This window comes from Astatotilapia calliptera, chromosome 8 (genome assembly GCF_900246225.1).
Source record: "Astatotilapia calliptera chromosome 8, fAstCal1.2, whole genome shotgun sequence".
Lineage (NCBI taxonomy): Eukaryota > Metazoa > Chordata > Actinopteri > Cichliformes > Cichlidae > Astatotilapia > Astatotilapia calliptera.
This window is the reverse complement of record NC_039309.1, coordinates 24,119,631-24,144,932: the sequence shown is the minus strand read 5'-3', so window position 1 is coordinate 24,144,932 and position 25,302 is coordinate 24,119,631. Positions and strand designations below refer to the sequence as shown.

General features: G+C 45.1%; 2 protein-coding genes across 3 annotated transcripts; one reads left to right on the top strand and one right to left on the bottom strand.

The window, feature by feature from the left end:
• Nucleotides 1-5,575: 5,575 nt before the first annotated feature.
• Nucleotides 5,576-24,462, bottom strand: rfng (RFNG O-fucosylpeptide 3-beta-N-acetylglucosaminyltransferase). 2 transcript variants are annotated; one of them, XM_026177517.1, is made up of 10 exons: nucleotides 23,942-24,462; nucleotides 22,557-22,736; nucleotides 20,927-21,487; nucleotides 13,167-13,215; nucleotides 8,255-8,357; nucleotides 8,027-8,180; nucleotides 7,800-7,885; nucleotides 7,422-7,587; nucleotides 6,600-6,685; nucleotides 5,576-6,470 (listed from the first exon to the last, which is right to left on the bottom strand). In XM_026177517.1, the coding sequence occupies exons 3-10, from the start codon at nucleotides 21,419-21,421 to the stop codon at nucleotides 6,395-6,397; spliced, it is 1,215 nt and encodes a 404-aa protein (XP_026033302.1). In that variant the 5' UTR covers nucleotides 21,422-21,487; nucleotides 22,557-22,736; nucleotides 23,942-24,462; the 3' UTR covers nucleotides 5,576-6,394. The 2 variants fall into 2 exon arrangements, with proteins under 2 accessions (XP_026033302.1, XP_026033301.1); XM_026177516.1 differs by lacking the exon at nucleotides 22,557-22,736.
• On the top strand, nucleotides 15,774-18,496 carry LOC113027749 (zinc finger BED domain-containing protein 1-like). Its single transcript, XM_026177515.1, has 3 exons — nucleotides 15,774-17,162; nucleotides 17,331-17,583; nucleotides 17,748-18,496. Exons 1-3 carry the CDS (start codon nucleotides 16,045-16,047, stop codon nucleotides 18,162-18,164), a joined length of 1,788 nt encoding a protein of 595 aa, XP_026033300.1. The 5' UTR covers nucleotides 15,774-16,044; the 3' UTR covers nucleotides 18,165-18,496.
• Nucleotides 24,463-25,302: the final 840 nt, after the last annotated feature.

Below are 25,302 nucleotides of genomic sequence, written 5' to 3'. Positions count from 1 at the left end.
TGATCTTCCTTCATGCCCAGTGGACACAGTAAACCAGATTCTGGGAACCACCATCTCCCAGGACCTAAACGTCAGCTTCCTCATCCACGCGGCACAGAAGAAGATGAACAAAGTCACTGATGCTTTGAGATTCTTGAGTTTAGACATTTAAAGTTCATATTATCATTAGTCGTCTTTTTCTAACGTAGGGGAGACCGGGGATAGTTGTAACATTTTTGACATTTCTGTCTGTAAATTGAAGCTCTTTTAAGGTAGTGGATTCAAAATGTAATGCAAAGTATTTACATGTGCAGCTATTTTCTCTGCAGCACAATTACCCATTGCATGGTATGGTCTCAAACACGAAGAGTGAAATGTTACAATTAACCCCATAGTCTGGGTTAGTTGTAACACATCCTGGGGTGAAATGTAACACAATGAAATAAGGGTACTGACAAAATATTAACATGTAATCTTTGTTTATTCAACACATGAATGCACTTAGAGCCATTTATGTAGCTGTGTGTGTGTGTGTGTGTGTGTGTGTGACAGAATGCAGAAATCTAACTTTTGAACATATTCCAACCCCCCAAAAAAGACAAGTTATGGAATTTTCTGCAACTGAATATTTCATTAATTTTGGTTGGTCTTCCTTGAGTTTGGCCTCATTGGCTCAGTGGGCATTATAACCTACAACTCTTGCACCAATTTTGAACATAACAATGAAGCTGAAAAAATGTAGTTGTTCACCAGCATCGCAATTCCATTACTTTTTATCATGGCTTACCTTGGTGAGGTTTGCAGAGTGCTTCAGAAAGATGAGGAAATCTGTTTCTTGCACTCATCCTGATTTATTTCCACTACCAGTACTTCCTACTGGTCCATCTCTGACACAGTGGTCTGCATAATGTATGTGTGGGAACACAAACAGTGGAGGAATTGTGTTGCCAATGGCATTAACTGCATATACAAATGCGACCAGTGAACCTCTCTCTGCTGATGTCGTTGCCCCAACTTGTTTAATATAAGTTAAAGTAATAGTGTGGTAAGTTGTAACATCTGCATTATTGTTACAACTGACCCAGACTCCTATAGCCATGAACTAGCTAACATTACAGCCAACGGCTAAAACATTAGCACTAAAGACCTACACAGAATATATCCCCATAGACATACAAATAACATAATTTAAGTTTGATGAGTTTAACTGCAAAGCAGATAATGCTTTCACAAATTGAAATAAAGTAGAAAAACGTACTTTTTGGCATACAAATGACTTTTTTTCATGTTAAATTGTCTGTGTTTGACAAAATGTGCTGATTTTTCACATGTGATAGCAGAACTGAGTTGGGCATGCACAGGATGAGTCACATCATTTGAAACTTAGCCCTGATTGGAGAAATTGGAAGTGTTACAACTGACCCACGTTACAACTATCCCCGGTCTCCCCTACATTTTAAAGATTTTCAGCTACTTTCCAACTTTGACACTTCAGCTTTCAACAGTTCTGCACCTTCAGCTGGAAGATTTGTTGATTCAGCACATTGAACATTTCAGCTCTCAGCATTCGCACTGCAGCAAATGCATCCTCTAGTTTAAGTCACTGTAATCATCCAATGAAACACTGCTGTGATTTATTTCCACAGCACACTAAATGTGTCTGTAGATCTACTGTAACCTGCCCCCCCCCCACTAAATGTTCACTTCTCCATTTAACGTTATTGAATATTTTCTGCATAATATATATTTGATGTATTTCATCACATACTTGGACACACGTGTTCCTCTCAGGCACTGGGATGATCTGCATGTAATTATAAATCATATGATGAGGTCACAGATTTGATCATCTGTTATCCAAAAGCTCGTTTGTTGAACGTGATCACTGCGAAGTTCTAATCAGAGTTGATGTTTCTGTGTTTCCGGGCCACCTGCACACTCTGTGCTAACATTTAAAACAGTGAGTGTTACTGAAGAATATACGAAGACTCGTTAGAAATAATGTTATTAGTCTGCACAACTCAGAAACCCCCATCCATTTTCAGGAAATGCTTTTGGCACATGTCCATTAGTAGAAAAGGGGTAAATATTTTTCTCCTTTTAAATAAAATAAATAAATAAATATCTGACATTTCTAAAAAAGCTAATTAAGTTAAGAAATTACAAGTTTGTCAGTGTTGGAGAGAGAGACGCTGGTGAGATATGGAAAAATAACTTCATTAAACCAATAATTAGAGTTTCAAGATCTCAAGTTAGTTTTATGTGCCTCCTGGGTGGCCCCCAGCGGTGCAGGGCCCCGGGGTCCTGAATATCCTCTGGATAATTTAGTGCAACTAAAGAAAACTGACAAACTATTAGAGGAAAAATGCTGAGTAACATCACAGCATTTTTCCTAAAATAAAGTCCTTCTTATCTAAATATCAGGGAACATGTGACCTCCGTGCTGTAGCCTAGCTCCTCCTGTTGTCCTGTTTGTTAGCGGCCCGTTTAAGGCTGGTTGCCTGCTGCATCCTGAGCATGTGTTCAGGGTGAAGAGGCGTCACATCGTCTTCCAGGTGTTTTTCTAATCAACAAATGTAGTGTACACGGTGGTGTTCACATTGACGACTCAGAACATCCACCCCTGGCTCCTTCCAGTGTGGAGGAGCAGCAGCTCTGCTCCACCCGGGTCCTCTGGCACGTACTCAGTTTCCCACATTTCTCTGAATGTCTGTCGATGTGTCATCACTTCTTCAGTTTGCAGCATCTCTGCAATTGATTTGTAGCTGTTTTGTTGGGCTCTTTGACCTCCTCCAGGTCAGGCTTCAGCGTTGATGACACAGTCGTCCTCTGCAGCTCTGATGTCAGTCTGGGCTTGAAATGCTTCCTCACGACTTTCCTCGATCTGTGCTGAAGCTCCAGGTCTGATCCGGAGGTTTTTCTCATGTCTGAGTGTGCACTCATGTTGACGTTTGTAAAGCTTAGCTGTTTATTTCGGAGCGTGAACTGCAGTCCTGAGGGGAAAGCTCCTCGTCTTTCATTCATCAGCATCAAACTGCATCGTCTGCCCTTCCTCTTCTTCACACTGACTTTTATTTTAAGCTGGTGTTTTGGATGCTGTGTGCAACAAAAGCAAAGCGGTGACTTTGAACTCCATGCTGTAAGGCATCGAGGTAACTGGTATTACATAGATTTTTAAAAATTACACTGGAAAAGTTGTTTCTTGCTGATTTTATTTTTGAATTCACTTGTAGCTCCGCTTTTCATTTGCACACTCCTTTTTGTCTGTGCTCCATCCACGGACACGCAGCTGTGATAAAGGACTACGTCACATGTTGATCCCAGCGAGCTCATCAGTTTGTGGTTTAATTACAAGGAGACCCTCCCGAGGAGGCTGTGTGACTCAACCTCCTATAAATCTGACAGACGTGCGATTTCAACATGACACTGAATATTTCCATGCATCGTCTCGGTTATGTGGTTTTCTCTTCAATAGATCAATGTGACAGAAACACTTAGGAATGCAGGAAAGCTTTATTGACAACAGAGCAGTGGCAGCTTTGACAAAAACACACTCACTCACTGACCTGCAGTGGGACTCGTGGTGTGGGGTTTGGTTTCTAGTCTTGTGCAAACAGGCTGGTGCTGTACACCACCAGCTTTCACCGGCAGAAGTGACTGAATATACAGATCAGAGTGGGCGGAGACAAAGAACCGGTTCATTCTCCTCTCTTTGAAAGACAGAGCAGTGGAAGTTCAGCAAAAATCTTCACACGAGAAACTCGACGGTGACACATCCCTGCACCGTGCTCACTGGTCAGGATGCTGTAAATGTGTAGAGTCGTCTAAAAGCAGAAGATGCTGCTGCTGGTCGGTGCTATGAAGCCTGATTTGGGGCTCCTGCAGCTAAAAGAATAAGCCTCGTATTACGCTGTGCTGACCACTGTGTGCTACTGACAGCAGGACCTGTTTGATAGAACAGGCTGCAGGAAGCAAACATCCACTGTAAGTGTAAGCTACAGCTTATTATTACTGAATCACTGCTGGTGTTTGTGAAAACAAAGTGCTGACCCTTGGACCTGACTGAAGCTCCAAACTACAACCAACATTATTCATTTCATGAACTGATGCTGAGGTTGGCTTTACTCCAGCCTGTGACCGCCCATCATTCCTGTGGAGCTAAAACTACAAGACATGCAAAGCAGGTTTACATAAAACCCAAAGAGTCCGCACAGACACTCCCCACGTCACCACAGCTGGTAACGTTGTAGGAGTGCCAGGAGCAAAGCAGCGCTCGGCCACAGACAGGAGTCTGTCTACTCGTATCAAACATTCATGTTGATCCAAGTTCATGTCTGTCACTAATATTTCATATGACCTCAGATCCTAATAGAATGAACATCCTGTTCTTGCATCGTGAGCGTACAAGTACATGATAGTACAGTGAGGTCCTTCCTGTGCGCACGTCTACATGTTGGACTCACAGCAAACACCAATCTTTCAATGACCCTGTTTAAAACTAAACTACAAAGCAGCAGAACGATGTTAGTGTCGCTTTTTACCACCATCTGCTCCTCTGCAGCAGTCCGTCTAATCACACAGAAACAGAAAACAGTAGGGTTGCAACGATACTCGTATGGATATTGAACCGTTCGATACAGTGCTTTCGGTTCGGTACGCATATGTATCGAACAATACAACATTTGTAATTTATTTGATCAACTTTCCTTCTGACGGTGCTGTCTGTGTTGAGCGCTCAGTGGATCTGCGCTCGACAGTGCAGCCTAGGCGGAGTAGTCGAGCGCAGATCCACTGAGCGCAGGGCAAGCTAGCGAGACAGAAGCTAAGCTCGTTGCAACATCAATCAATCAATCTTTATTTATAAAGCACTTTTCATACAGAAAAAATGTAGCACAAAGTGCTTTACATGGCAAATTGAACCTCCCCCACCCTCATTCAGATCTGGCGTTTGGAATTATTTTGGTTTTCATGTGACGTATGACCCTGAAGGTAAGCGCGTCATGGACTAAAGTAAAACAGTATGTGCCACGCAATGCTCAATTACATTGGTGGGAGCTAGTGTGTTAGCGCAATTAGCTCGTTAACGTGTTGGCCGTCCAGCCCCAGGCATGGGGCGATCCGCGGTAACTCGTTAACGGAGATTTGCCGTGTTGTGGCGTTAACGTCATTTCAGATTAACGCTGACAGCACTAGTGGGAACACAACGAATATGACTGCACATTTACTCCGACATCATCCTAGTGCAAAGACAAGTGGAAGCAGACAAAAACAACAAGCACGCATGCTACAAACTTTACCCGAGTCATTTAGACAGCCGTTAGCACAGGATTCTCCTTATGGGGACCTGATATGTTTAATATGCTGCTGAGAATATAGCCCAGAAGAAGCGGATAGTAGAGCTTTTATTTTGAAAGAGACATTTCTCTGTAATAAACTCTTTTCCAAAGAGGAGTGATTCCTCCATCAGATAGATTTATTTTTTTTATCCCTTTGTTGTTTCAGCAACATTAAATTTAAAAACTGTACTTTTGAGTTAAAATATATATTTATAATTTTAATAAATGACAAATTAAAAAGGCGTGAACATTTTTTTGTATCGAAAAAATATCGAACCGTGAATTTTGTGTATCGTTGCACCCCTAGAAAACAGGCGTCACAATAATAGACCTCATGCTTCTTCAGACCGCAGCTGAAACAGCCAACCAGCAATCTTCTACCTCCTTCAAACTGTTTTAATACTTTTTAAAAAGCTTTTAAACTCCAGTCAGGGATTTACCAAAGTAACAGGAACAGAGAGGTTTCCACATACATCTGTCATGTAAGAGCTGTTGACCTAAACTCGCCGAGCTCAGGGAGAAGAGAGGCTGCGTTTTACAGTCATGATTTTCCCCTCGGCTTTACCGTCGCCCTTTAAAAACAACTTTGGCTTTGTTGGCTTGAACGACGCACAACCTGCACACGCATGAAGCATTTGTACACCAGCTGTCCATCATTGTTAGCGTGACTTTAGCAACAGTCACAGTCACTCACAGATAATCGCCCCGCGGTTACCCGGAGCTCAACCAGGGTCACTGAGGGTCTCAGAGAGGCTTTCTAAGATCATCATGTGTCATCCAATCACGTTCATGTTCGGTGTAGATGCAAAAGTGAACGCCTCATTGTCGTCCTGAGCGCTGTTCTTGAACTTCCCCTTTTCAGCTTCCGCTCGACCATAAAAAACATGCTACAAATATATGTTGAATTGAGAGAAGGTCGACTCTTAAAAGCGTGTTAGAAGTGGAGAAACTCTGCTCTGCAGGCCTGGATGGTCTTCAAACAGCTTCTTTGGCTTCAGTTTTTAAGGCTTCACTGTGTTTTTAATGAATATCAGAGAGAGTTCAGAGCGACTCTGCAGGATAAATGTTCACACTGGAATTCAGTTTCTGTGGCGCGGTTTGAGCTCTGGACACCACTCAGTGTCAGGATACAGAAGGCAGTGGACCGTCTTAAACCTGTGAACACAAAGAGTTCATTACAGGAAACCATCAACAATAATTAGAACAACTGTGATCGCAGCTCATACAGATGGTAAACGTAACCATGCTTCCTGATGTTCAGACACAGCGAGTGTCAGTGTTTACCTTGTGGGGTCCTCAGCCAGTGAAAACCCTCCAACCACACCGACTACATTTCTTCTGTTCTCAAACCCTCCGTAACTCAGAGTCACCTACAGCAAAACAATCATACAGTGTACAATAAATCAACATTTAATGGAGACTGACGTCACAGCTGCTGCCACTGAAAACCCCCCTTATGTGAAAATGACGGATTTTAGTGAATCTAAACAAATGTATACATTAAATACAAAAACATGTAGTTAGGGCTGGACCAGCTGACCCTGAATCCTCCCTTAGTTATGCTGCAATAGACGTAGACTGCTGGGGGATTCCCATGATGCACTGGGTGTTTCTTCTTCACTCATGTGTTAACAGACCTCTCTGCATTGAATCATATCTGTTATTAACCTCTGTCTCTCTTCCACAGCATGTCTGTATCCTGTCTTCCTTCTCTCACCCCAACCAATCACAGCAGATGGCCCCGCCCCCCCTGAGCCTTGGTTGGGTTTTCTCTGTATGTATTATTGTAGGGTCTACCGTACAATATAAAGCACCTTGAGGCGACTGTTGTGATTTGGCGCTGTGTAAATAAAACTGAACTGAATTCTTTGTAAGGTTGTATTTCCTAAATGTTTCCTAAATGCATCAAGATATTAAACTATATTAGGATGAATCTGAGCTTCCGTTATCAAACTGAGTGGGTTGGTATCATCTCCCGCTCACCTTTAGTTCACACTGGTTTTGTGGGTCATTTTATAAAATCTGTTAACTGAACTACATTTAGAAGTTTTTCAGGTTTTGTTTCAGAGCTCTGTAAAACGCCGTCCCCGGCCACCTCTGGCTCACCTGCTCCAGCACAGTGTCAATGGGCAGCTTCTGCAGGTTCTCCAGGTGAGAGTGGAAAAGGTGCGTGTGTGTCAAAGCGACCTCCAACAGCGCCTCGATGATGTAGCCGATGGTACAGTCATCTGGAAGTCGGATCTTCTCTGCTGTGCTGATGAAATTCCCCAAACTGAAAACACAAGACAACAGTGTCCAAGCTGAGCTTTCTCAGGATCAACCATGCAGAAAATCAAGAGGACGTGTCACCCTCACAAGGGCTGCGCAGAGATTTGATGCGAGTTGAAAAGAGCATACATATGTGTATAAATGTATATATTTTGCACCAGAATGTACAAAATATAAGAGCGTAGAAATCCTTTCAAAGCAGAGGCAGCATCCTACCTGGCCCACGGACTCATTTTCAGGGCCAGACCTCGACTGATACAGAAACCTGCTCCACCTGTAGCAAACCAGAACTTGACAGACACCTGAACCAGAAAGGAAAGAGCACATTAGCTAGCTCTTATTACATGTCGCCAACTTTCATGTCACAGGGGACTGTGGACAGCGTCGCCAAATTTCCCTTATTTGTGTGCGAGTGGAGCCATAAAAGCGGAAAGCTGACCCACCGAACCGTCACTCTTGACCCTCTCTGCAGCCTCTATAGGGTGATCCAGACTGGGCCGGCCCAGGTAGACGTCCTGGCTGTGGTGGTAAGACGAGAGCAGCTGCAGCAGGCTGGGCAGGATCACGTAGTTGTCATCATCCACGTGGCAGAACCACCTACGACGCAAACACACAGGGTCAGACGTGCAGGCTGAGTCAGAGCTAACTGCTCCATCCTTGCAATCACTCACTTCCTCTGAGACTCGATGAATTTATCGTACTCTACAGACATCTTGCAGCACAGAGCCTGTCGGGTGTGAGCTGCTGAGCAGTTAGTGTTGATGATGTTAGCTCCTGGTGAAGAGACAACAGAAAAGATTTCTTAGAGATTGCTCTAAGAAACCTAAGATTTCTTAGAGCATCCCACTGCATCTCCATATGTAGACTGGATATAATGGCAGTAACTCTGCTTTGTTTCAGATCTGCATCGATCCATGTGGCTACAGCACATTATCTTTGTGATGAGACAGCATAAGGGTTTGAATAGACTCCTGCAGAGCTGTGTGCAAAATTCTAAGAGTTTTATAAACAGACAGTGAGTGAAGAAGAAGAAACACCCAGTGCATCATGGGAATCCCCAGCAGCATAACTAAGGGAGGATTCAGGGTGACCTGGTCCAGCCCTAACTATATGCTTTAGCAAAAAGGAAAGTTTGAAGCCTAATCTTGAAAGTAGAGATAGTGTCTGTCTCCTGAATCCAAACTGGAAGCTGGTTCCACAGAAGAGGGGCCTGAAAACTGAAGGCGCTGCCTCCCATTCTACTTTTAAATACTCTAGGAACAACAAGTAGGCCTGCAGAGCGAGAGCGAAGTGCTCTAATAGGCTGATATGGTACTACAAGGTCATTAAGATAAGATGGAGCCTGATTATTTAAGACCTTGTATGTGAGGAGCAGGATTTTGAATTCTGGATTTAACAGGAAGCCAAAACAGGAGAAATCTGCTCTCTCTTTCTAGTCCCTGTCAGGACTCTTGCTGCAGCATTTTTAAGGTTCAAGGTTCTTTATTATTTGTCACATGCATAGTTATACAAGTATAACACACAGTGAAATGTAGCCTGACACGCTCCTCGACACACACACACACACACACACACACACACACACACACACACACACACACACACACACACACACACATAATATATACATTGGGTGAATGTGCAGTAGTAGCAGCAAGCAGGTGAATTCTGTACATTAATATGAATAGACATCTGACTATTTTACAGGATAGACAATATAAACATATTTAAAATTAAAGGAATTGAAATGTACATTGTGCCTTGGTTTAGTGTCTGGAAGAGAGTCCTGTCTCAGTCAATTATAGATGATGTGAGAGGGCGGGTGTGTGTGTTTAGGGCCCGGATGGCTTGGGGATAGAAGCTCCTCTTGAGTCTCTCTGTCCTTGCCCGGATGATGCTGAACCTTCTACCAGATTGCAGAAGTTGGAACAGTTTATTGCCAGGATGGGACGGGTCCTTCAGTATCTGAGCTGCTCTAGTCCGGCATCTCCTGGTGTAGGTGTCCTGAAGCGGGGGGAGAGCAATCCTGCAGCAGCGTTCTGCTGTACGGATCACTCTCTGGAGAGCTTTTTGGTCCTTCACACAGCTGTTCCCAAACCACGATGCCATGTTCTGTGTGAGGATGCTCTCCACAGCGCCTGTATAGAAAATCCTGAGGATCTATGGAGAGACCCTGAACTTCCTCAGTTGTCGTAGGTGATACAGGAGCTGCCTAGCCTTTTTGGTCTGGACCTGAATGTGGGCAGACCATGTCAGGTCTGAGGAGATGTGGACACCAAGATACTTGAAGGACTGCACCCTCTCCACTGGAGCTCCATTGATGATAATGGGCTTGTAGTCTCTGTGCTGACTCCTTCTGAAGTCCACCACCAGCTCCTTGGTCTTGCTGACGTTCAGCTGGAGGTGGTTGTCCTGGCACCACGATGCCAGATTCTTCACTTCATCCATGTAGGCTGCCTCATCGTTGTTGGAGATGGCACCCAACACCACTGTGTCGTCAGCAAACTTCACAATGGTGTTGGAGCCATGGGTGGCCACACAGTCTGAAGTGTAGAGGGAGTAGAGCAGTGGCGAGAGGACACATCCCTGAGGTGCTCCTGTGTTGATGGTGATGCTGTTGGAGAAGCACCTGCCCACCCTCACCACCTGAGTTCTGCCAGTGAGGAAGTCCAACACCCATGCACACAGACGGCTGTTAAGTCCCAGATCCCTCAGCTTTGTGAACAGTCTGCAGGGCACTATTGTGTTAAACGCTGAACTGTAATCAACAAACAGCATTCGCACACAGTTACCCTGTTTCTTGTCCACGTGGCTGAGAGTGGTGTGTAGGACGTGGGCGATGGCATCCTCTGTGGATCTGTTGGATCTGTAGGCGAACTGCAGCGGATCTGTGGTGTCTGGGATGGAGGAGGAGATGATGTTCTTCAGCAGCCTCTCAAACACCTTCATTACTACCGAGGTCAGTGCAACTGGCCGGTAATCGTTCAGGGATGAGGGTTTGCTGTGCTTGGGCACAGGGATGATGGTGGATCTTTTGAAGCATGTGGGGACCACAGACTTCGCCAGGGACTCGTTGAAGATGTAAGTGAACACACCTGCTAGCTGGTCAGCACAGCAGCGCAGCAGACGGCCGGGATGTCTGGCCCCGCCGCTTTCCTTGTGTTCACTCTCCTCAGTGCCGCTCGGACGTCACGCTCCGCGATGCTGGTCACCGGTCTCTCGCTGATGACGTCACTGTCCTCGGTAGTCAGGCGGTAGATAGCATTAGCCGCCTGGCTAACCTCGAAACGGGCGTAGAACCGATTCAGCTCGTTGGTGAATGCAGAGTCGGCGTTGATCGGTGCAGTGTCCCTGGCTTTGTAGTCCGTAATGGTGCGTAGTCCGTGCCACATACTCCGTGTGTCGCCCTGGTGGAAGCGGGACTCCACACGTTCCCGGTACCTGCGTTTGGCATCTCTCACCGCGCGCCGCACGCCGTATGAGGCCGCTTTGTAGGCGCTCATATCGCCAGTGGTGAGACCCGCGTTGTAGGAGGCGGTCCTGGCGTTTACTGCAGTGCGGATCGATCTGTCCATCCACGGTTTCTGGTTTGGGAATGTGGTGACCCTCGCAGTGGGGATAATCTCCTCCGCTAGCATATTGACGAAGCATACTGCTACTTCCGTAAACTCGTTGTCGACTGGGGCATGCTCTGAGCATGTCCCAGTCGACGTCGTTGAGTGCGTCCTGTAGCGTAGCTTCTGATTGGGCAGTCCACCGTTTTACCTCCCTTGTGGTCACGTCTTCCCTCCGTATGCTTTGTTTATACTGGGGAATGAGGAAGATGGCGTTGTGGTCAGACTTCCCAAAAGCCGGGTGTGAGACAGCTTTGTAGCCCTGCTTGTATGGCGTGTAGCAGTGATCCAAAATCCGATCCCCTCTCGTTGGACACGAGACATGCTGGTAAAAGTTTGGCATGACTTGTCTGACGTTCGCTTTGTTAAAGTCTCCTGCTACAATGAGGGCTGCGCCCGGGTCCTTGTTTTGAAGCGAGCTCAGCACATCATGTAATTCGGACAAAGCCATACCTGTGTCCGCTTGGGGTGGGATGTAGACCGCCGTGGCAATGACTGAGGTGAACTCACAGGGCAGATAGAAAGGGCGGCACTTAATGCTCAGGAACTCCAGATGTGGCGAGCAGCCGCTGGAGAGAGTAGAAATGCTCCTGGCATCACAGCACTTTCTGTTTATCATGAAACACACTCCCCCACCTTTGGTTTTGTTCGACTCTCTCTCATTTTGGATCAGCTGAAGGCTTTTCAGGGAGTTTTTAGGACTTCCTGATAATAGTGAATTACAGTCGTCCAGCCTGGAAGTAATAAATGCATGAACTAGTTTTTCAGCGTCACTCTGAGACAGGATATTTCTAACTTTAGAGATGTTGCACAAATGGAAGAAAGCAGTCTTACATATTTGTTTAATATGTGCGTTGAAGGACATGTCCTGGTCAAAATGACTCCAAGGTTCCTCACAGCGTTACTGGAGGCCAAGGTAATGCCATCCAGAGTAAGAATCTGCTTAGATACCATATTTCTAAGCTTTTCAGGGCCGAGTACAATAACCTCAGTTTGATCTGAATTAAGAAGCAGAAAGTTAGCAGCCATCCAGGTCTTTATGTCTTTAAGACATTCCTGCAGTTTAACTCATTGGTGTGTGTTATCTGGCTTCATGGACAGATAGAGCTGGGTGTCATCTGCATAGCAGTAAAAATGTATGCTATGTCTTCTAATGATGCTGCCTAAGGGAAGCATGTATAATGTAAACAGAATTGGTCCTAGCACTGAACCCTGTGGAACTCCATAATTAACCTCAGTGTGTGAAGAGGACTCTCCATTTACATGCACAAACTGGAGTCTATTAGATAGATATGATACAAACCACTAATTATTCAAATCAAATACCTACAACAGTGTACTCTAAGGGCTGTAATAAAATATTATGCTCAGTTTCTGTGCTGTGATGAGCTCTGGAACCTGACTGAAACTCTTCAAATAAGCCATTCCTCTGCAGATGATCTGTTAGCTGTGTTAATGTAGCAGATAAGCACAAACATAACTGTGTTGTAACAGGAAGTGATTGATCTATAACTGTCTTTATGTGATGCAATTTGTCTGACAGCACCATCATCATGCATCTCAGTTCTAAATATTTCAAAGCTAACTGTCCACAGTGCTGACACGCTGGCAGGAGCTGGGCTTCTTTGCTTTGGGACACCCAGAAGTCAGGTTTCACTCACAGCACTGTGGACTCAGTCATCATTTTTCAGCCTACTTCAGTCTTTTTAAAGGTCTAATTTTTAACGTTGTAACAACAGCTTTTGTTTGTCCAAATGGTATCAAAAAATACTGCTGAACATCAACAGTTTCAAATATTGCATTCTCATTATCAGGATGAGTGTACACACGCTGTGAGAAAGGTCGGTACTGCACAAACAGCAGTGCACAGTCTCCACTGTGTCAGTACAACATGTGATCACACTGCTGCAGCAGTCTGAGGGACATTTTGGTTGTCATCCTTTTTCCCTGTAAAACTGGTTCCTCTTACCAGTCCTCATTTGCAGCTCCTTGTCATCACCATCAGTGAAAATGAAAGTCTGAAACAAACAAGGAAACGCTGTCAGAGTTGTGCAAGTGCACAATTACACAAGCTAATGCTCTGCAGTGAGGATGCAGTGAAGAACAGCTTCGCTCCTTTGTTTGCTCTCCTTGATCAAGACGAGCATTTGCAAGAGGAAGAGCAGAGATGGAGAGCAAGTAAGAAAGACCGCTTCATTTACTTTAGAAACACACGGTCACCAGCTGCACCGACTCTTTATTTCAAATTATTTGTGCTACATTCATCAGCTGACTCCTCACTCTACACTGGGACTGATTATTTGTGCATAAGGTGACATCAGGCTGGACTTTACATCGTTCCTTTAATGTAAAATAAATGTAGCACATCCACCCCTCCCCTTTACAGCTGCAGGTCCAACCCAACCACCTCTTCCAGCACTTCAGGAGACACACTGAGATGGTCCCAGCACACGCTGGAGAGACGATATCTCCAGCGTGTGCTGGGTCTGTGCCATGGTCTCACTGGGAGGAGGACTTGGCCCCAGTCACCTCATCTAAGGGTCATTTCAGGCATCCTACATTCCCAAACCATGTACAGCTCCGGCCTCAATCATTTCTCTCCTTTCTTAACCTCCTTTATACTGTATGATTACACAGGTCTGCAACCAATACACTGCACAGGATTTCCTGACTGTTTCTTATAGATTGTTACTCACTGAAACCAGGAAAATATTTTAAAAATTACATACATTACACCTCTTTGCTTAGGCTGCTGCCCCCGCGACCCGGCCTCGGATAAAGCGGATGAAGATGGATGGATCTGGTCAGATTCTCTTGCAAAACTCATGTTTTTAGTTTCATTAAGCAAAATTTCCTTTTTTACTCTGGAATCCTATACTTGAGTCAAAAACATATCCAATAAGGATTTCTTACATTAACTTAATATTTCTAAGATATTTCTAAGACTCTTGAGAAATAAAAGTAGAAAACGTGAGGCACTGAGGGGCTTCAGCAGGCGGGCGGGTGCGGTGGGTTTGGTGGTGTGAGAAGCTCAGAATAGTGATTTATTTTCACCGCTGTTGGGCTTTTTTTAATGTAAATAACTGCACGTGATGGAGGGAAGTGGAGTTTTTGGATTCAGCACCCTGAAAAACATAAATTGACCAAAAACATCCAAGCAGCTGAAAAATGTGTTGTTTTTTTGCAGATCTGTGTGATTTCTCTGATGATTAGTTAAATGGAAGGACTGCATGTGACAGGAGCTTCAGTGAGGAGCAGCCTTCAGTTTCACAGGCACATTTACAGTTTTTTCTCATTGCTTAAGCACATTTTTTGTAACTATTGGCTAATTTTGCAAAACTCTTCACACAAATAAGAAAACCTGTCACCCAATAATCAAAACATTGTAGTTCTCTTGCAAAAGCAAACACAGCTAGATTAACTCTCCACACCTTCGTAAAAATGGTGTTTCCGTATCAAACAGTACACACAAGCCATCATCTACTAAGCACACAATGCGCCAACTGCACACTGATGGTATGAATAAAAACACATCTGGCTTTTGCTTTCTCTGTGCACAAGGTAGGCTATGTCAGTTTGAGCTCATACTTCTGTCATAGATCCATAAGCATAGAGGGATCCAAACTTCAAGTACTGGTGTTTATTCAAACACATCAAAACAAACACAAGTGTTTATTTCCAAGTATAGGATTATTTGCAATCGCCATAATGACTCTATGGGTTACTTGGTCTGCAGTGAACATGCTTCCTCTGCCCCAGCATCTGGTCATCTAGCAATTCTGTAAAGTAACAATTTCAGTATTTTTACATCAATGGTATTGGTGTGTTTCTCATTGGCATACGGCAGTGCTACAAATCTTTGTGCGAAGTGACTGTACTAACCGATTCTTATTTCAAGATGTCCTTATGGTGCTTGATACAGTGTAGGGGCTCGAGTTAGGCTGGACCCGTTGGCCAGCTACCCTCAGGGTCATTCCACGGTTGATGACATGGTCCACTATTGTAGCTCTGATGTCATCAGCAATTCTATTTCTTACTCTTCCTACCCTTCCTCTCCCCCCTCCTCGTCTTCCTCTCCCCCCTCCTCATCTCCCTCTCCTCCTTATCCTTGTCGTCCTCTTCATCCTACTTCTTCCTCTCCTCCCTCCTCGTCTTCCTCTTGCTCCTCCTTGTCCTTGTCGTCCTCTTCATCCTACTTCTTCACCTCCACGTCCTCTTCCTCGGCCTCCTCTACTTCTCACTCTTCCTGCTCCCTCCATTGTACTCCGCACACACAGCTTACCTGTATTATAGTGCTTAGGCTGATTGCAAAGTGAACTAATTATCTAAAGAAGTTTTCACATGTGAAAGTGTGCCAGACAGTTGGCAAATTAGTGTTAATGATAGCCATACATGTGTATACTTTTGCTAGGAGTGTGTTGGAAATTTGGTAATTGAGTGTTGTGCAGTGAATTGTGCCTACAGTTTTGCAAAGTGTGTGTTACAAAATTGCAAACTGAGTGCAAAGCAGTTTTTGTGCTTTTAGTTTTGCAAACTCAGTGAGTGGTTTTGCTATAAGTCTGAATAGTTTTAGAGATTGTGCTACAGGAATCACAGTTAGGGTTTAAGCTAGGGGTGTCAAATTATCGCGTTAATTGCGATTAATTAATTACAATGCTATTTAGCGCGTTATGTTTTTTAATCTCGTTAATCTAATTTTTAATCTCTTGACGTCATTGATTTTGTATGAGAGTTGCTATGTTATAAAATCCGTTTTTATGTGCTGGGCTCCTTGTGCTTGACTTGTTGGGGGTGGAGTCACGTCGTGAGGTCAAGGTGAGAAGTGGTGATTAGCTTACAGTGTGGATATGGAGGCGCATCTGAGAGTTGTTGGCCCAATGAACGGGAAATTTGTATTTCATAAACGCCCCGACGGCACCATTGACAAAGGTAAAGTGGTCTGCCTAGAGTGTAAGAAGGAGTTTGCTTACCACCGAAGCAGCTCAAGTTTGGCCTATCACCTCAACGCAAAGCACCCAGCCGCGAGTGCAGCAACAGCTAGCAGTGAAGACGTTAGCAATATAGCAAGCCAGAGCAAAGCTTTTCGCCAAACAAAACTAGAGAATACCCCTCGTATGAGCAAGTCTGCGACCGACAGGCTGACTAATGTTATTGCCAAGTGGATAGCGATGAACTGTAGGCCGATAAATATAGTAGAGGACGAAGGATTGACAGAGGTGTTGCAAATTGCGTCCAATGACCCGTCATACAAGCCGCCGTGCAGGACTACAGTAACGACCAAAATCAGCAAAATGTACGACGGCGAAAAGAAAAACAAACTTGAGATTTTGGCGGAGGATTCTCCCAACTGTGTTGCTATAACCGGAGATCACTGGACCTCAGCTGGCAACCACAGCTATTTTGGGGTGACTGGACACTTTATTGATAGTGAGTGGAACCTCAACTCATTTGCACTGACCGTCATGAGAACAGAAACCAGGCACTTTGCTGATAAATGCGCCGAACAGTTCCTCAAGGTAGCAAATGACTGGGGTATTGAAAACAAGATATCCACCATTGGCACAGACAGCGCAGCAAACATGCTGGCTGCTATGAGAGCACTTCCATATGAGCACATCGCCTGCAATGCTCACATTCTCCAGAGGACCATCACGGTATGTCTCGATAGCAGTGGTTTTGTCGGTGTACTGGCAAAGTGCCGCAAGATTGTTGGTCATTTTAAACAAAGCCCTGCGAGTACCACAGAACTTAACCAACAACAAGTAGCACTCGGAAAGAAGAGCGATCAACTTATACAGGATGTACCCACCAGGTGGAACTCGACTCTCGCAATGGTCTCACGCCTCCTATGTAACCGAGAGGCTGTCCAGGCTACGTTGGACCAACAGAACCACAGGTTGGTCTTGCCAACCGAAGCTGAGTGGGCGAAACTGCAGAGGCTGGAGCTCCTGCTTGAACCATGCAAGTAAGTTCAAATAAACACCTTCCCATTTTAATTATATAAACTACTGTTACATGTGTAAAATCAAAATTAATGAACATAACAAGGAACTTTTAAGGACAATTAAATTGGAAATCAGTTACACTTTGATTTAAATGAATCCAGCTAGGTTTATTTAGCAAACCTCTGCAGGTATGTGACAGAGCTGCTGGGTGGTGAGGCCTACGTCTCTTGCTCTGTAGTGCTGCCTGCTTTTCGCCATCTGTACCGTGTCATGGACATTACTGATGATGATCCTGCCTACGTGGTGAAGTTCAAGAATGCCTTCCAGAAGGATCTGGCAGCACGACGAGCTAATGGCAACGAGATATGGTTCGAGGTGGCCACAGCATTGGATCCACGGTTTAAGGATTTGAAATGTCTTCCAAGAGAAAAGAGGGAACAGGTAGGACAATAAGGTTAAGCTGGACTAATGAGTCCAATTCATTATCAAATCAAACTTTTATTTATTATATGGAACACAAAGTTCTTTACAAGATTAAATAAAAAAATTAAAAAAAAGCACTTAGTTTTAATCACAATCATTCATTCATTCATTCATTCATTCAGGTGTGGACCATTCTGGAGAATATGCTCCAGGCAGCAGAGCCCAGAAGAGCAGATAGTCTCCAGCCCTCCACAGAGGATGATGGACCAGCTCAGAAGAAGAGGAGGAGTGAACTCCTTCTGGGGTCTGACTCTGACTCAGAAGATGGAATTGAGTCTGGAGAGCTGCAGCGCTACAGAGCAGAACCCAGCATCAGTATTGATGACTGTCCCCTGCAGTGGTGGTATGCTCACTCAGGAGTCTATGAAAAGCTGTCAGTCCTAGCACAAAAGTACCTGGCCTCCCCAGCTACCTCTGTACCCTGTGAGAGACTCTTTAGCCTTGCAGGCCACATAGTGCAAAAGAAAAGGGCAGCCTTGCTTCCAGAAAATGTTACCAGGCTGGTGTGTCTTAGCGACTGGCTGAGGAAGAAGAAATGAGACACATGTGGTCAGCATAGCTGCTGTGTCATTTGTAGCCTACTAGAATAGATTGCTTGATGTTCAGCACTTTTTTTTGTGATGGAAGAATACTTTGATGTGCTAACTTGCAGCACTGCAATGTCAGTTTTATTTTTCATTATCTGAAGCAGAGGAATTTCAGTGCTGTATTGCTCAGAAAAGAGCAACTCTGATGTGCTAACTTGCAGCACTTAATTTATTTGATTTTATTTGTATTTATTTTTCCACTTATTTTACAAAAGAATACAACAGTATGTAAATGGTTGCATCTGTTTAACGTTTGTTAAACAATAAATGACTTTATAAAGTCACTTTCTTTGTTATATCAGTCTTTTGGTCTGCCACAATAAGTTGAGGGCTTTCCTCAGCTATTTTTAGGTGAGATTAAAAAAGAGATTAATTAGATCAATTAATTAAAAATCATAATTAATTAATCTCTATTTTTTTTAATCTCTTGACAGCACTAGTTTAAGCATTCAGAAAAAACTGTAAACACGCAGGACACTTTACTGATCTGAGAGCAGTGAAACGATGCAGCGACAGGCCTGTAACACTCTCCAGCATCTGGAAGTAAGCAGTTAACCCACACAGACGAGAACTTAAAACTGGTTTGAGGCAAACTGCTGATACTGGGTCGACAACCTGAACTGGAACAGTTGTGTGTGACTGTGACGTGTGTGGCTGCAGTGCAGCAGGCTGTTTGTGCAATAAAGCTCCTTCTCTGCAAACTGAGGCTCTTTGTCCGGCGCTGGGACTCGATAACTGCTTTTAATAGTGCGCCAGACCTGCACTTGCTGTGCTGGTGACTTTAAACTCCAGTTACTTTAATGAAAAGCTCCATTCACACGTTAGGTTTTGAGCACGTTGGCGAACATCAACTACATTACATCGTGATGTTTCTTGACCTCAGCTGCTGCAGGAACACACATGCATGAAATATTAACGGCAGTTTCTACTTTGGGGGCCACACACACACACACACACACACACGCACAGCACGCACACACACACAGCACGCACACACACACACACAACACACACACAGCACACACACACACAGCACACACACACACAGCACACACACACAACACACACACAGCACACACAACACACACAGCACACACAACACACACACACACACACAGCACACACAACACACAACACACACACAACACACACACAGCACACACAACACACAACACACACACAGCACACACACAGCACACACACACCCACACACACAGCACACACACACCCACACACACAGCACACACACAGCACACACACACACAGCACACACACAGTACACACACAGTACACACACCACACACACACAGCACACACACGCACACACACACACGCACACACACACACAGCACACACACGCACACACAGCACACACACGCACACACAGCACACACACGCACACACACACACAGCACACACACAGTACACACACAGTACACACACCACACACACACAGCACACACACGCACACACACACACGCACACACACACACAGCACACACACGCACACACAGCACACACACGCACACACAGCACACACACGCACACACACACACACACACACACACCTGGATGTAAGCATTAGCTGTTGTGCACAGCAGACCGTCGTGCACACCGAGTGAGCAGCAGAATGATTCGATAACTGAACGATGAAGATTTTTAAACGTGCTGCGGTTGTGCTAAATGTCACCGGGGACAAACTTTACCACATTAGCTGTGCAATCTCAAAATCCACCCTAAAGAGCCACACAGTGTACACACCAGTAAATCCTTCACGACTAACATCTGTGTGTATACACGATCCAGATCACATGCGCTCACTACATGCTGTGGGAATGCGTTTGTGTCACAGCCACTTATCTCCTTACAGCAGCGCTCTCAGTCTCAGCTCGCTTTAACGCAGTTCTAACTGACACAGCACAACTGTGGCACGCTCACACAGCCTTACACTGGTGCTCTGCAGTGAAAGCTGCATCTTCACTTTTTGTGTGGAAGCTGCAGAAAGTTGTGTCCATGCAAAGCACAACCTTTCAGCACTGCAACTAAAAGTTTAGATCATCAGGAGACAAAAACACACACTTCCTTCTGCAGCCAAGAATTACTTCAGTAATGTGTAATCAGACATGTTTCAATTATCAATGAGTTGTTTGAATGTGCGGCACAGTGTTAGTTTTACTTCTCTCATATTATGGAACAAAAGTCAACAAAAATGTAAACTGTATAAATGTGTTTGAGGTGTACAGAGTGCAGATTTACAAAGTAAATATTGATTTTAAACATTTTCAGGGAGCTCAGATTCTTTTATTTCATTTGTATATATTTGAATGTCACATTTCTCATGTGCCAGCTGTTGTTAAATGATCATTTACTCTATTTCTCCAGTTTATATCAGGATTGTTTCTGTCTGGCATCTGTTTGGGACAACAAAGGACGAGCACTTCACTGTGGACATCACAATAAAACTCAGTCATAAAGCCCACATGTGTCTTTCACTGTGTACATCATCATCATCATCATCATCAGTAAGCTGAGCAGGCACACACGAGTCGGTACAGGAGCACGGGTCAGAGCAGCTCTGAAATAGCACCAGATCCTGGTTGATACCAAGACTGTAAGACCAGGCGGACCGACCGGACCTCTGCCTGCATCGACAATAGGAAAGCCTAACAGATGGACAGTGTGCACGGCCACGTGAAAACAGGAGTGGCACTCACCTGTTCTTTAGCTTGAGACACCCAGGTCTGAATGAGCAGCTCCAGTCTGGACTTGTGATACTTCCTGGTTGTCTTTACTGCAACAAAAATGTCCTTCAGCTCCAACTTGTCACGTGACTTATACTCTCGAGGTCCACCAACGCCTCTCTCAGGGATTCTTCTGACACCCTTTCCTGTTTTGGGACTGCTGTTAATGCTAATTTCAGTTTTGATGGGTTTCCCCAGCCCCTCTGAGCTCCTGTTAAGACCTGCCGTTATTTCTTTGTCCCCAACATGTAAAAAACCTGCTGGAACCCTGACTTGGTGTGACGTCCCCACCTGGGCAGGTCTGACCTGGGGTCGGGGCTTAGGCAGCTCCACCTGGCGTGCAGGGGGCCGGAGAGCTGGAATGAGCAGGAGCAGGAGGCCGCAGAACGCGAGAGAAAACAGGAAGCAGAACTTGCTGACCCCGACTGAAGCTATGTGCATCCTGACTGGCTGATGGAGCAGATTCATCAGCCTCCAGGGCTGCAGTCACTCCCAGCAGCACCCTGTCCCATCATCAGATCACAGCGACGAGTCCTGCATAGAAACAGGAAGATTCAACAGCATGTGGAGAGGCACATTCATCCCAAACCCTCAGTTTAACAGCAGCACAACGTCACCTGCAACAACACGGGTCCAGCTGACGCTCTGCTAAAAGCCTAAGCTATTTCAAATGTATAAGCTACAAACATGATCAGACTGTGGGGATGAAGACGGCGAACCTCTGCCAACCACACGTGATTTATTACAGAAGTTGCAACACTGTAAAGAAAAAGCAGAACCCAATGATCAGGACACGTTACATGTTGTGCTGTAATCAGCTGTTTGATGTTTCCATCATTTTTCCTTTTTATAATTCAGTGTTTTCAGTGGATGACAGGATGGATCCTACAGAGCTGTGCTGCTGGAATATGTGCATAATGTTATAGGTGCCCCCGCCTGAGACCCCACCCCCACCGAAGCTGGTGTCAAACTGTGTGCTAATAAAAGTGGCCTGTATTTATATAGCGCTTTACTAGTCCCTATGGACCCCAAAGCGCTTTACATATCCAGTCACACACTGGTGATGGCAGCTACATTGTAGCCACAGCCACCCTGGGGCGCACTGACAGAGGCGAGGCTGCCGGACACTGGCGCCACCGGGCCCTCTGACCACCACCAGTAGGCAACGAGTGAAGCGTCTTGCCCAAGGACACAACGACCGAGACTGTCTGAGCTGGGGCTTCGAACCGGCAACCTTCTGATTACAAGGCGAACTCCCAACTCTTGAGCCACGATCGCCACTTCTCCTCTTTAAGCCAGAGAGTCAGAGCACAGGACCGTTCTCTGCTTCACTTCATCCCGTCGTACGTGAGTGGGGGCAGCTGCGGTTGCTGTTTTCCAAAGTGTTCCTGATGCAGTCTTTTCCACCTGTTTTGAATGCAGGTCCACCTGAGCCCCAGACCAGGACTTTGTCACTGCTGCAGAGACGCTTCCCTCCGTTTGAATGCCTAAAATGCTTGCACAGCCACACGTCTCTGCCATGCCCCTTCATTAAAACAGGACATTACTTTTGCACGTGTCACTTTCTATATTTTATATGATATTTTCTGTGTGAAGGACTTACTAAGTGCTTTGCCTTTTAATCCTCCATTTCACAGCTGGATTGAGCTCGCCTGGTTCTCCAATGAATGCGCACATCTGTTTCCACTACTGGATTCTCCTCCATGCAAAGGGACTCACTTAGTTGCAAAATGGTGAACGGGATTTGCTGCCAGCCCCCATCTGAAGCGGTTCGACTGCAGTCCTACAGAGTGAGGGCAATCCAGCATTTACCAAGAAAATCAGAGTGCATGATCTGATCTGCACACAGACTGCTGTACTCAGCAGCAGCTGCTCTTCAGACAATAATATACAGCATGTGTGTGCAGACAGCAAAGCAACAACTGTATCCCAAAACCCTTTCAGTACAGAGGAACACCTTTCAGCGTTGCTCACGTCTTCTCTTTACTTCTCCAGCCTGCTGTGGCAGACGGCACCGAGCCTGCTTCCACCAGAGACCGACCTGATAAAGGGGACGTCTTTTATCCCACTGTCACCAAGTCACAAGGGACCGGGGTTCCCTCTATCTTACTCTATAAAGCACCTTGGGACAACAGAACTGACGACCATCCACAACAACATGAAATTCCCCAGCACAGATGGAGAGGACTTGGCCTTCTAATGTGAAGACTGGCTCCTTTTGATGGTTTTCTTTTATAATAGTGTTAAATGGGACATTCAGAGGGAAGATGGTCAGACAAAACTAATAAATCATTTTTTCATCCATCATCTTCCACTGATCCACCTCAGGGTGATCTAGAGTCACCAAACGATCGAAGCACCTTCATGTTTGGACTGTGCAGCAAAACCAACCCTGGATATAAATCAGTCAGGGACTGGCCTCCCCAAAGCCCACAGCTAAACATTACTGAAGCTGTGCTGAATAAAGCCATTATGTTTGCATATTTCAATGTCAGTGCATTCAGTCATTGTACCCCGTTGTCTTCTTTCTGCTGTTCTCTGTAAGAGTCACCAGCAGCTCGGTGTCCCTCCACTGCACATGTCCAAACCCTCTCTGCCTCCAACCCTGTCCATCACGCCCAGTGAAAACGTGAGCATCTTCAGTCTCTTTGTCCAAACCACACATCACAGCAGAGCTCAGCACCTACATGCAAACCCTGCCTTTCACGCCTGCTGTGATCCTTGTGTCACAAACCAGCCACGGACGTCGTCCGTCTGTAAACGTGCTCAGTAAAGAAGTCGTTCAGTGTTAGCTCGGCGAATAAACCCCTCCAGCTGTGAACCACTGGGAACATCCGAGAAGAGCCGTAAACAGGCAGACTTTCGTGTCTCCTGCGCCACGCGCGTGAACTTCTTGTGCTACAACAAGCGCTCCTTAAATGGGAAGATTTTAAAGTGGAGTCTGGCATGGTGGAGGAGCACAGGCACCGGGGCTTCGCACCAACTTACCGTGAAACATCAGAGCACACGCGTTTACCACAGGAAACACCAGGAAAGCGCCACTGCAACACAAACGATCCCGGGTTTGTTGGACGGTAAACAGCACCTGGACCCGTCTCGTCGTCTTTCCCCGGTGTGCCTCCGCTCCGACGGCTCTCGGCTAGCCTGACGGTAGAAAAAGCCCCCTCCACCGGCAGAGTTACACTCTGTGCCCCGAGTGAGGGTTAGCCAAACACTCCACAAACGACGCACTCACGTCAGACCCGCACCGGGTTAACCACGGTCAAGAAGGCTGTTCCGGTCAAACCTTTCAAAATAATGAATACGACGAGCAGTTTGTCGTCGATGTCGGGATCAGCCCGTGTTTGTCTGCTCTGACTTCATTTCAACAGGAAATAAAACTTATGAGGACTGTGACTGAATCAGCTCTGTAACGCACAGCTTTGATGACGTTGTAACCTTAGTTTTATTTCCTTGTTTTAAAGGTAAATTCCAACCTTTGAATGTAACCAATCACCGTTTGAATGTCACATGGTTTGAAATGATCGTGTTAAATGTGCATCTTTTTATTGTTGTTAAAATGTTTCAAGTTCTACCTCAGCGCCCCCTGCCTGTCATGTTTGTCCACTGCATCAGTGGCAAAGCAGACTGAGACAGCAGGGGTCAGCGACCTACCAAAATAATGTCTATTTATTAGAAATATCAATAAGCTGATGTGTCACGTTCTTAAGCCTTACAATGAGATGAAACAGCCTTCACTGTAAGGTTCAAGGTTCAAGGTTCTTTATTATTTGTCACATGCATAGTTATACAAGTATAACACACAGTGAAATGTAGCCTGACACGCTCCTCGACATGTGCAAAAATTGGTGGGGGGGTGTAGAGGAAGAACATTATATATATATATATATATACATATACATACACATATAGTATATACACTGGGTGAATGTGCAGTAGTAGCAGCAAGCAGGTGAATTCTGTACATTAATATGAATAGACATCTGACTATTTTACAGGATAGACAATATAAACATATTTAAAATTAAAGGAATTGAAATGTACATTGTGCCTTGGTTTAGTGTCTGGAAGAGTCCTGACTCAGTCAATTATAGATGATGTGAGAGGGCGGGTGTGTGTGTTTAGGGCACGGATGGCTTGGGGATAGAAGCTCCTCTTGAGTCTCTCTGTCCTTGCCCAGAAGATGCGGAACCTTCTACCAGATTGCAGAAGTTGGAACAGTTTGTTGCCAGGATGGGACGGGTCCTTCAGTATCACTAATAAGTGGAAATAATTTAAATCTTTGACCAAATGTAACTTCTCTGCAATGGATTTTTAAAAATGATTATTTAGTATTTTAATTTTGCCAT

Excerpts from the sequence above, each read along its gene's own strand:
- rfng (XM_026177517.1), bottom strand. The coding sequence starts at position 21,421 with ATGAATCTGCTCCATCAGCCAGTCAGGATGCACATAGCTTCAGTCGGG. Across the intron at positions 7,588-7,799 it reads AAAATGAGTCCGTGGGCCAG|TTTGGGGAATTTCATCAGCA; the intron begins GTAGGATGCTGC and ends TTGTGTTTTCAG. Across the intron at positions 6,471-6,599 it reads CTGGCTGAGGACCCCACAAG|GTTTAAGACGGTCCACTGCC; the intron begins GTAAACACTGAC and ends TTGTGTTCACAG.
- LOC113027749 (XM_026177515.1), top strand. The coding sequence starts at position 16,045 with ATGGAGGCGCATCTGAGAGTTGTTGGCCCAATGAACGGGAAATTTGTA. Across the intron at positions 17,163-17,330 it reads CTCCTGCTTGAACCATGCAA|GTATGTGACAGAGCTGCTGG; the intron begins GTAAGTTCAAAT and ends AAACCTCTGCAG. Across the intron at positions 17,584-17,747 it reads CAAGAGAAAAGAGGGAACAG|GTGTGGACCATTCTGGAGAA; the intron begins GTAGGACAATAA and ends TCATTCATTCAG.